Below are 12,500 nucleotides of genomic sequence, written 5' to 3' on the forward strand. Positions count from 1 at the left end.
TGAGTATTTTCTGAAGAAAACAGCTGAACCTCTCTGTTAATCATTTGTTTAATACACAGGAAGGATGGACCTTCACTCAGTCACGTACGCAAACTGACCATCTGTTTATCATCAGGCCAAATTCCATTCACTAACTTTACCACATTAGGTCATCAGCCTCCCTGACCAAACTGGTCGCCCCCTCATTTCCTGAAATCAAACAGCCTGACTGAATAACAGGAACGACTTTCTATTCATGTAGTTATGTGTTAGAAAGCTACTGATTTGCATGAACCTTTTTATGAGCCGAATAACTAACTGGACTCCCAACTCCTTTAAAAAGACACTGTTGTGAACAACCTTCAGTCACTTTCTGTACTTTGCTGTGAGTGTAAACTGGATCTACTTGCAAGTAAAAACGAACTTTTGGGAGAACTTGATAAAAAATTATCCAACATAATATTATATAAAGCAGCATCCTGACGGGAAAACTAAGTCATAATACAACAGAATGAAGATCTTTGTGAGTTTTACGCTGTGGCTGCTGCTCGGCTACGTCTCCGCAAATGAATGTAGAGATTGTCAGCAGACTTTTCCTCAAGACATCTACGCTGCGCTGAGAGAGATGACCGCCTCGTTGGTGCAACTGAAGGCTGACATGAGATTCCTGCAGACTCAAGGTACAGTAATGATCTGTTGTACATCATGTCATAGCAGTTCAGAGATATCCAAATGGAGAGAAATATGTATTTTTCTATGTATTGGAGCAAAGTAGGGCTGCAGATAGCTAACGATTATTTTCATTGTGCATTAATCTGTGGATTATTTTCTAGATAAATGTATTATTTGTTTAGTCTCTAAATGGTTTAAAATGTGGATCAGTTTTTCCCAAAAAGCCCAAGATGACGTCCTCAAATGTCTTGTTTTGTCCACAACTCAAAGATATTCAGTTTACTGTCACAGAGGAGAGAATAAACTAGAACAATATTCATATTTAACAAGCTGACATTGACACGAGTTTACCTGTTTTCTCATAAAAATGACTCAAACTGATTCATCGATTATCACAATAGTTTGAGATTAATTTAATAATGACTAATCCAATATCAGCCTGGTCTCACAGAATTCCGTGAAATGAGCACGTACCGTTTTTGTAATATGGATTATTTGTGTAATAATAACTCAACAAAAACATGCAATTGTAGAAATATGTATTCACAATGTATTCAACAATAACACCAGTACATACAATGTACATATGATGATGAGCACAAATATGTAAACAGTCTACACAAGACGCAGCAGTCAGTGCAAAATGTGAGAGATCAGGTTGTCCATTAATCTTTGCAGCTCTAGAGCAATGTCTAAAGAATCTGTCTCTGATTTTGCAGAACAAGTACAGCTGAAGACTGAAGTGGACAACCTGAAGCAACAACAGCAACCAGATAGGTATTGTTCTCTGATCATTGTTCTTGCTGCCGGCTGCCATAACTATAACATTCTCAAAAGCCAATTAAATATTCTGTTTTTATTTTAAACTCATGTCCTGCTTTCTAAATACTAAACCTTGTTAGAAATGTAGTAAATTAAACACTTTGATTACATAGGACTCAAAATGATCAGTTTAATATTTGATGATTTGCTTTTTTGGGCATTTTAGGCCTTTAATTGACAGGACAGATGAAGACATGAAAGGGGAGAGAGAGGGGGAATGACATGCAGCAGAGGGACGCAGGTCGGAGTTGAACCCACGGCCCGCTGCGTCGAGGAGTAAAGGTCTGTATATGGGCGCCTGCTCTACCAACTGAGCTATCCGGGCGCCCATATTTGATGATTTTTAAAATAACATTTCTCTCTCTCTCTGTGTGTCTCTCTCTCTCTGTCTCTCTCTCTCCCCCCCCCTCTCTCTCTCTCTCTCTCTCTCTCTCTCTCTCTTTCTCTGTCTGTCTCTCTCTCTGTCTCTCTCTCTCCCTCTCCCCCCCCCTCTCTCTCTCTCTCTCTCTCTCTCTCTCTCTCTCTCTCTCTGTCTCTCTCTCTCTCTCCCCCCCTCTCTTTCTCTCTCTCTCTCTTTCTCTCTGTCTCTCTCTCTCTCTCTCTCTCCCCCCCTCTCTTTCTCTCTCTCTCTCTGGCTCTCTCTCTCTCTCTCTCCCCCCCTCTCTTTCTCTCTATCTCTCTGTGTCTCTCTCTCTCTCTCTCTCTCTCTCTCTCTCTCTGAGCTGAGTGTGTGAGTGTGTGTGAGTGAGCTGCAGCGTTTTGTAGTTTTTCTTACTTTTATTTTTGTTGTTTTTGATAATTTCATTTAGTTTTGGTTAGTTTAATGGTATAGGTCACTTTATATTTAATTTATAGTACTTTTTGGTGGTTAGTTTGGTTTATTTGGGTGGTTTGTCTCCTGCCGGCGTCTCTCCGGTCGGCGTGTGCAGCCGCCATGGTGAATGGAGAGGGGTTCTCCACGCTCACTAGAAAACATGGAGTAAAGATCTGTCCTAGTTTCCCGTGTAGCGTGGAGGACATTAGTTTAGCTGTGGGGGAAAAGGTCGGGCACGGTAGTATTAAGTCGGCCGCTCGGATGAACGGCGCCGTGGTCATCTTCCTGGACCGGGAGGACAAGGTGAACCAAGTCATCGAGGCGGGCATCACCGTGAATGAAATGTTTGTTCAGGTGCTGCTGCTCACACTACCAGCTACCAAGGTAGTCCTGTCAAACGTCCCACCGTTCATCTCTGATGGCTTCCTCAGCAGAGAGTTGTCCAGACACGGGAAGATAGTCTCCCCCGTTAAAAAGATCCTGTCTGGATGTAAATCTCCGTTGCTGAAACACGTCGTGTCTCACCGGAGGCAGCTGTATATGATACTGAACCATCGGAATGAGGAGCTAATCCTCCGCTTCCATGTCAAGGTAGATTATGAATACGTGATTTTTGCAACTTCATCAGGGATGAAATGTTTTGGTTGTGGAGAGGTGGGACACACGGTGAGGGCCTGCCCGAGACGAGGTGATCCGAATCCTCCCGGTCCGGGAGGGGCTGCTGGTGCCGAGGCGGGGCCGCCCCCCGGTACCCTCGGGGGAGCGAGGGGGGGCGGACGCTCCGCGTGCTGCACTGCGGCGTGGTGATGCCGTGTCTGACCAGACCCACTGGTTGTTAGTGTGAGTGGTGTGAGAGAGAATGTCACAGAGAGAGAGAGAGAATGAAACGGTAAATGACACGGGTGAACAAAGTGTAAGGTGGAGTGAACAGGTGGAGGAGGTAGTGGAGGAGGAAGTGATGGAGGAGGTAGTGGAGGAGGAAGTGATGGAGGAGGTAGTGGAGGAGGAAGTGATGGAGGAGGTGGAGGCAGCAGTTAAATCTAAAACTGCTGCTAAATGCAGGAGGAAAGCAAAAGATAGCTCCAGTGAAGCTAAGACAAGCAGAGTGAGTGAGGAGAGTGTGAGGAAGGTCTGCACGGAGGGCAGTGAGAGTGATGAATGTGTGTCGGATGAGAGTGAAGTTCCCAACTTCAGCAGCAGTCAGCAAAGACAGCTCTATGCTGCTGATAAAATTAAAGTTTCCTAAAACAAACGAAAAACCAGCAGGGTGTAAAAATAGAAGAGTTTTTTCCAGACTTGGTTCTGTTCTGCTCCTCAGTCAGATTTCATAACAGCCAAAAAGAAGTGTCTGAAATCACAGTCCAAGAGGGTTTTAGACTGGAGAAACTTGTGCTTAAAGCAAAAAAACAAATACGTCTTGATGATGGATTATGCTCCAATGTTAATTAATTAATTGTTTATTATTTTTGCTTTTAACATCTCACTTAATATGGATGTTTTTAAAGTTGGGAGTTTAAATGTAAATGGAGCCAGAAATGTAACAAAAAGAGCCAGTATTTATGAAACCATAAGAATAAAGAGACGCCCAGTGACAGCAGCAACGAGGCCGACTGGAGGAGAGAGTGGGGGGGGGAAGCCATCCTGAGCCATGGCTCTTCTCTGAGTGGAGGAGTGGGCTTCCTCTTCTCCACAGCTTTCTCTCCGCTCTCACTGGAGGTCAAGCATTTTATCGAGGGGAGGCTGCTTTTAGTCAAAGCTCGGTTTGATCATTTTACGGCTGTTTTTATTAACCTGTACGCCCCAACAACCGGTGCAGAGAGAAAGATCTTTTTAGAAAAGGTAGGTGGGGTTTTAAATGACTGTGCATCGGAGGATTTTTTATTCTTGGGTGGGGATTTTAACTGTACTGAAAATGATTTTTAGATCGTAATCATGCAGAGCCGCATCCAGCTTCCCAGCATGCTCTGGGGCGGCTGGTCTCCACCCATGGCCTGGTGGATGTATGGAGAAGGATGGATGCAGACTGCCGACAGTACACATGGTCCCACCTCAGAGAGAGTAGGATCTCCTCAGCCAGATTAGATCGTATTTATTGTTTTAAACAACATTTTAATATTTTTAAAGTGTGTAATATTGTTCCTGCTGTTTTTACTGATCACTCTTTGGTTTTATGTCATGTTTTTATTAGGGATGTGAAGCCGAAAAGTGCCTACTGGCATTTTAACTCGGTTTTAACTTCTGACAAAAAATTTAGAGAGGTCCTTATTTATTTTTGGGATATTTTTAGACAGAGAAAGGGTGATTTTAGCAGTCTTAGGCAGTGGTGGGACCATGGTAAGACAGAAATCAAGCTTCTATGTCAACAGCACACCCTCAACGTCACACGTGACATCACCAGATCTATGCAGGACCTGGAGAGTGATATAGTGGAACTAGGAAAATTAAGTGAGTCCACAGGAGATCGAGGACATTTTGAAGTCCTCAAAATCAAAAAGCTAGCTTTAGCCGACCTGCTGGACGTTAAAGTACAGGGTGCACTGGTCAGGTCCCGATTCCAGACCATCTCGGAGATGGATGCTCCCTCTAGCTTCTTCTTCGGCCTGGAGAGGAAGAATGGACAGAGGCGGGTAATCCACACACTGCTTTCAGACACAGGGCAGGAGATCATGGAGCCGAGGCAGATCAGAAGGCGAGCCCTAGAGTTCTACTCCTCCCTCTACTCAAGCGAGTATGAGGAGCAGGAGGCTCTGCAAGAGGAGTTCCTGAGTGGGCTACCTCAGGTCTCTGCGGAGACCAACTCCTGTCTGGAAGCGCCCACACAGTTGCAGGAGGTCCACGCTGCCCTGCAGAGTATGCAGGGGAGACGTGCCCCAGGCATTGATGGCCTCACAGTTGAGTTTTTTAAAGCCTTCTGGGACATTTTAGCACATGATGTTTTAGATGTTTTTAATGAAAGTCTGTCCTCTGGCTCCATGCCCATGTCCTGCCGCAGGGCGGTGGTTACGCTGCTACCAAAAAAAGGCAACCTGCAGGACATTAAAAACTGGCGCCCTGTGTCTTTGCTCTGTGTGGATTACAAGCTTCTGTCCAAAGTCTTTGCCTCCAGGCTGGGGAGAGCTATGGAGCAGGTCATCCATCGGGACCAGACCTACTGTGTGCCCGGCAGGTCCATGGTGGACAATGTCCACCTTATTCGTGATGTTTTGGAGGTCTCCAGCTTGTTGGGGTTTAACACTGGTCTGATTTCTCTGGACCAGGAAAAGGCTTTTGACCGCGTTGAACACAGCTTCCTCTGGAAAGTAATGGGGAAGTTTGGGTTCAGCGCTGGTTTCATAGCCAAGATCAAGGTGTTGTACAGTGAGGTTGAGAGTGTGCTGAAGTTTAACGGCAGTCTGTGTGCTCCTTTTAGAGTGTGTAGAGGCGTCCGGCAGGGCTGTGCTCTGTCCGGGATGCTCTACGCACTCTCCCTAGAACCCCTCCTCTGCAGACTACGCAACAACATTGAAGGTCTGATTTTACCTGGTTTTAATGAGAACATGGTTTTATCTGCTTATGCTGATGACGTCATTGTTTTTATTAAGAGCCAGCATGAGTTAGACGTTTTAGAAAACACTGTTTCTGGTTTTAACATTTTATCCGCAGCGAGGATGAACTGGAAAAAAGGTGAAGCCCTCGCTGTTGGTGAATGGCATGACGGTCTCCCGGTTCTCCCCCAACATCTGGCCTGGAAAAGAGACGGCCTGAAATACCTCGGTATATTCCTCGGTAATGAGGTCATGGTGCGGAGAAACTGGGAGACCGTCATGGAAAAAATTGAAAACAAAATGAATAAATGGAAGTGGCTACTCCCTCAGATGTCATATAGAGGTAGAGTTTTAGTCTTAAATAACCTTGTTGCATCCCTTTTGTGGCACTGTTTAGCTTGTGTGGACCCCCCGTCAGGTCTACTGGCTCAGATACAGCGGAAGATGGTAGATTTTTTTGGAGGGGGGTCTACACTGGGTGCCACAGGGGGTGCTGTTTTTATCAAGAGAGGAGGGGGGACAGGGCCTTGTCCACCTGGCCAGCAGAACGGCCACCTTCAGGCTACTGTTTATTCAAAAGTTTCTGACAGGGCCGCCTGACTTGGTGTGGAGGAACGTGACCAGCTGTATCCTCAGACATGTGAATAAACTGGGGCTGGACGCTGCTCTGTTTTTAACTGATCCTAAATTTTTAAAGTTAAGTGGGTTTCCTCCTTTTTATCAGGGCGTTTTTAAATCTTGGGCCCTTTTTAACTGTACATTGAGTGATGGGTCTAACTCTCTGCACTGGTTGTTGAAGGAGCCTTTGATCAACGGGAGCAGACTGGACATCTGCAGCGGGGTGCCCGGGCTGCTGGCAGCCCTGAACCGATCCGGGACTCTGAGCCTGCAGCAGCTGGTGGAGGCAGCAGGGCCTGAACTATCGGGGGCCGGGGCTCTGGGCTCTCTCCTGGGAATGACCTCTATCCGGGTCACACAAAGACTCCTGGCCTTATGGACACAAAAACTGAGCGGCAGAGAGAGGAGACTCCTCATGGAGTACAGCCGGGGAGAGGCTAGGCCAGATCCCACAGACCCGTTCCCAGAGATCCACCTGAGCCCAGAGTTTGGAGAGGAGACCGGCCCCCTGCTAGCTGTCAGTAGCCCGGGAAAACTCACCCTGCACGGAGCAGACAAAGCAACATTGTACCAGAACTGTGTGAAAACAATAAACAAAAAAGGACTGAGTGGCAGACCCCCCACTGTCTGGAATGACAGGTTGGGGGGGGGGGGGACATCCTCGTCCCCAGTGGAGAGTTTTCTACAAGCCTCTCCTCAAAAAACGGACCGCTGACCTCCAGTGGAGGATTTTACATGGTGCTGTCGCCTCCAATGCTTTTATCTCTGTTCTTAACCCAGCTGTTCTTAGCCAGGGCCTTTTCTGTAACCTCCGAGAGAGACTGTGGACCACATGTTCACTGAGTGGAAGAGACTCACAGAGTTCTTCTCTCTTTTAACATTGGTTTTTAGTCTTTATAATGTAGTTTTTACTGAGAGGGTTTTTATTATGGGAGCTGCCTACAAGAAGGCACAAAAAGAAAAATGGCAGCTCCTGAACTACCTTTCAGGTGAAGCTAAAATGGCGATTTATGTAAGCAGAAAGTACAGGGTGGAGAACAGAGAGGGACAGGAGACCAGGACAGTCTGGCTCTGTAACATCAGAACAGAGAGGGGCAGGAGGCCAGGACAGTCTGGCTCTGTAACATCAGAACAGAGAGGGGCAGGAGACCAGGACAGTCTGGCTCTGTAACATCAGAACAGAGAGGGGCAGGAGACCAGGGCAGTCTGGCTCTGTAACATCAGAACAGAGAGGGGCAGGAGACCAGGACAGTCTGGCTCTGTAACATCAGAACAGAGAGGGGCAGGAGACCAGGACAGTCTGGCTCTGTAACATCAGAACAGAGAGGGGCAGGAGGCCAGGACAGTCTGGCTCTGTAACATCAGAACAGAGAGGGGCAGGAGACCAGGACAGTCTGGCTCTGTAACATCAGAACAGAGAGGGGCAGGAGACCAGGACAGTCTGGCTCTGTAACATCAGGGCCAGACTCTGGTTAGATTTCAGGTTTTATAAACACATTGGAGACATTGATGCTTTTAAGCAGCGTTGGTGTTTTAATATTCTTTTAAAATCAAATACTGAGATTTTAATGCATTAGCACTTTATTTCATTGTGAACATGCACACATGATAAATATGTAAAACTGTTTTTGTAAAAATCAAAAAAAAATCTCTCTCTCTCTCTCTCTCCCCTCTCTTTCTCTCTCTCTGTCTCTCTGTTTCTCCCTCTGTCTCTCTCTCTCTCTCTCTCAGTCCGACAGGTTGCGTTCTCAGCCTCTCTGCTGGTTGCAGGTGAATCAAAGCTTGGACCCTTTCCCACGGCCACTCACAGTGGAAAGACGAACGAAGACTCTTTAACTAAAAGGTCTATCTCTGTAGGGATCCATCCCATAATGTTGTCAGACACTTATAATAATAATAATCTGAGTCTGTCAGCAGCAACAACAGAACTTTTAGTGACTCTAACTGCTGCTGAACATTAGTCCTGTAGGGTTACATTACAGCTTGGTTCTGGTTTAATACTGGACCAGTTTCAGAGATGTGATATATTGTGCATCCCTAATATATTTCACTTGTATGTTGCTGTTCAAACACTTTTTTCATTTTCCATTTAAAATGATAAAAACAAACATCCAACAGGTATGTTCACTGCCCCGGTGAGAGGAGTGTACAACTTTGAGTGGACGGTCGCTGCAATTGGAGACGGCAGCCACGCTTCAGGTGCTGGGTTGGTCAAGAACTCTGAGCATGTTTTCTTGGCATACCAGAATCAGGCAGCCGGTTGGATGACTACTTCTAAAGGCGTTACGCTGTTGCTGGAGGTGGGAGACGTTGTGTCTGTGCGTCTGGTGGTTAACTGTTTGGTGTTTGACAACGTAAATCACCACAACACCTTCAGTGGTCATCTGCTGTTCCCCATGTAAGACAGAAACAGCAGCTCTGTGATAGTCACACAGGTTGTTGTTGTCTTAAACAAGTCTTCATATATAGCTCTTCATAGATTTGATCTGATTTCATCTGCATCCAAATTTTAATAAGTAATAATTGTAGACAGGTATCTTTTTTCCTTCAAATATAAAGTGGTTAATGTTTCTGATTCTCTCTTGTTTCTGTCATTTTAATCAAATAATAAACATGTATCATTGCTATTACATCTGTGAGCGTTTCTTTATTGTTTCTTTAACTTACTGAAAGTAGATAATTAAATTCAACATCATAGCAGTATAAAGAAACAGAGAATGTTGAGCTGTTGTAACATATCAACTCTGTATGATGTCCTCATGAGATTCTCTGGACGTTGGACGGTTCAGTCTCGCTTTCTAACATCAAGACACAACAGGAGAAAAATAACTGCCGCAAAAAAAATGATAAACTCATACAAGTGACATTTTTTTTAAAAGATATTTTTTGTTTTTGAAAGCGAAAGCGACAAAAATGTTGATTGTGTGTCTGTGTGAGTGTGTGTGTGTGGAAAAGATTCAGGTTTTATTTTAATCATTTTTGTGTTCACGTGAAATATAATTTTAGCAGTTAAAATCATGTCTCTAGACCTCAGAAAGGGTGCTGCCAGTCATTGGTCCTCACAACATCATAAAAATGGGTATGCGTCTGACTCTGTGTGTGTGTGTGTGTGTGTGTGTGTGTGTGTGTGCGTGTCTGTGTGCGTGTGTGTCAGTGTGTGAGTGTGTCTCTGTGTGTGTTTGTGTGTGTGTGCCTGTCCAACAGGTTCTCACACTCATCTCGTAAAATCTGGACGCTTGGTCAGGTGCCTTTATTGTTCTTATTGACGCTAAAAGTCTCCTTTAGCGCTATAAGTAAACGCGCTTGGTCGGGACTATTGGCTCCCTTTTGACGCAGTTATGTTAAGGAAAAGGTCGTGGGTGGGCGTACGGTTCCGTGACACGCGGGAGGAAAATAAAAAGCGACTATAGCAAGCGTGACAAGCGGGATGCGAACCCCGCTCTCCTGGGTGAAAGTCCTGTGTTTGTTTGACAGAGTATTTATAACTCTGTTACAGTAAAAGTCCTGCATTGAAAATGTTACTTCAGTAAAAGTGTGTAAGTATCAACAGGAAAATGTAGTTAAAGTATTAAAAGTAAAGAACATCCTCACACTTTAAAAACTGGAAACAATCCAAACAGTTGTGTATTTCTTATTATTAAAACTAACCCAACTCTTACCCGACTGCTTATCATCTATAGGACAGAACATGTGCTGGGTTGCAGTGACCCAAATGCTGGTTTATTTCAATGATTTTCAATTCATTCAATTTCAATTATGAGTCGTGTCGGTGGGGGTCCAGAGCCTTGTTGGTGATGCTTATTGCAGAGGGGAAATAACTTCTTTATAGTTATGTGCTTTATTATAATAGCATAACATGAAATCAAAAGACCTGAGTATTTTCTGAAGAAAACAACTGAACCTCTCCGTTAATCATTTGTTTTATACACAGAGAGAATGGACCTTCACTCAGCTTAAAGGTTATTTTTTAATCATTTACGCCACCTGACCAAATGTTTCCCATCAGGCCAGATTCCATTCACTAACTTTACCACATCCTGTAAGGTCACCAGCCTCCCTGATGTTGTGGAAAATCTCTTTGGTGTTCGGTGATGAAGCTGGAAACTAAGATTGTCTGACACACTGGCGTTATCTAAGTTATTTTCTTTATTCTTTTGCAAAAGAAGGAGACAGTCTGACAGAGTGACATGGCAGTCTGTGAGAGTGTCCACGGACAAAGAAACCTCAGGGTTTTTATAGCTGAGCATACAGAGGGAGGGACTGTACTTCTTGTTGACTAAGCAATTTGTTTCTGCTGATTGTACTTCTTTCATAGCTGAGTCTGTTTCAGAAAAGACTGCCCCAAGCCATTGGCCCTCTGCCAGGCACTGCTCCATGCTGAGCAGCACGAGAGAGAGGGGGGCAGAAAACAGAGTAAATATTGTATAGTATAAAAGTAAATGCATATAAAGTCATGTAGCAGGGCATAGCAGGATGTAGCAGGATGTAGCAGGGTGTAGCAGGACATAGCAGGGTGTAGCAGGATGTAGCAGGATGTAGCAGGGTATAGCAGGGTGTAGCAGGATGTAGCAGGATGTAGCAGGGTGTAGCAGGATGTAGCAGGATGTAGCAGGGTGTAGCAGGACATAGCAGGGTGTAGCAGGGTATAGCAGGGTGTAGCAGGACGTAGCAGGATGTAGCAGGGTGTAGCAGGACATAGCAGGGTGTAGCAGGACATAGCAGGGTGTAGCAGGACATAGCAGGACATAGCAGGGTGTAGCAGGACATAGCAGGGTGTAGCAGGACATAGCAGGACATAGCAGGGTGTAGCAGGACATAGCAGGGTGTAGCAGGACATAGCAGGACATAGCAGGGTGTAGCAGGACATAGCAGGGTGTAGCAGGGTGTAGCAGGGCATAGCAGGGTGTAGCAGGACATAGCAGGGTGTAGCAGGACATAGCAGGGTGTAGCAGGACATAGCAGGACATAGCAGGGTGTAGCAGGACATAGCAGGGTGTAGCAGGGTGTAGCAGGACATAGCAGGACATAGCAGGGTGTAGCAGGACATAGCAGGGTGTAGCAGGGTGTAGCAGGGCATAGCAGGGTGTAGCAGGACATAGCAGGGTGTAGCAGGACATAGCAGGGTGTAGCAGGACATAGCAGGGTGTAGCAGGACATAGCAGGGTGTAGCAGGACGTAGCAGGGCGCGGAGCAGTAGCACGGCGACAGCTGCAACCATAATTTAGGTGCCACCCTAAAAAAACATAAGGACTCCGGGGAATAAGTTCCCCAGAGCTAAGTTAATAACAAGCATTACTAGGACATGAATGCACACAGCCACTTGCATATTTTACCAGCATTTGGCTGATAGATGGTGCTAATTTTGGACCCGGAGTCGTAGTGTTAGCAGAGAGCAAAGAAGGGAGAAGAAAGGGCCAAAAACATTTTAAAAAAGCAAAAAAAAAAATTTTTTAAATACTTTAAAAATTACAAAAACATTAAAAAAAAAGCATCAAACTTTGCTCGCATCATATTAGTTTCCAAACACGTGAAAGGTCTATATACCGTGTTCTCTCCTTTGTGTCCCGCCCAGGAACGGTCCTGATGATGTCGCTGTGTGACACGGTGCACGTGTACGAGTTCCTGCCGTCCCGCAGGAAGACGGAGCTCTGCCATTACTACCAGCGCTTCTACGACGCGGCCTGCACGCTCGGCGCCTACCACCCTCTGCTGTACGAGAAGAACCTGGTCAAACGGATGAACCAGGGCTCCGACCGGGACATCTACACCCACGGACGAGTCACCCTGCCTGGGTTCAGGAAGCTCAACTGCACCCAGGGGGCTGGAGGGTTACCCAAACACTGACCACCGGGCACCGGGAAATACAGAAGCAAAGTACACACACACACTCACACACACACACACACACACACACACACACACACACACACACACACACACACACACACACACACACACACAAACATGTAAACAATAGGACAGATGCATGAACACTTCATTCTCACTGCCGAAACAAAAAGGAACGCCGTGCCACTCACTTTAAATATTTCATGCTGTACACACAGACACAC

General features: G+C 45.7%; 2 protein-coding genes across 4 annotated transcripts in view; one reads left to right on the plus strand and one right to left on the minus strand.

Moving 5' to 3' along the window:
- The window catches only part of st6gal1 (ST6 beta-galactosamide alpha-2,6-sialyltranferase 1), a 39,127-nt gene extending 26,779 nt beyond the window's left edge, over nt 1-12,348 (plus strand). For all 3 annotated transcript variants that reach the window (XM_031320560.2, XM_031320562.2, XM_031320561.2), the window contains exon 9: nt 12,002-12,348. In XM_031320560.2, the coding sequence (XP_031176420.1) occupies nt 12,002-12,273 (272 nt within the window). In that variant the 3' untranslated portion in view covers nt 12,274-12,348. The remainder of the gene's footprint in view (nt 1-12,001) is intronic.
- The window catches only part of LOC116036424 (bromodomain-containing protein DDB_G0280777-like), a 1,700,590-nt gene that overhangs the window by 1,116,671 nt on the left and 571,419 nt on the right, over nt 1-12,500 (minus strand). The window lies entirely within an intron of this gene.

Source organism: Sander lucioperca, chromosome 13, assembly GCF_008315115.2.
Source record: "Sander lucioperca isolate FBNREF2018 chromosome 13, SLUC_FBN_1.2, whole genome shotgun sequence".
Taxonomy (NCBI): Eukaryota; Metazoa; Chordata; class Actinopteri; order Perciformes; family Percidae; genus Sander; species Sander lucioperca.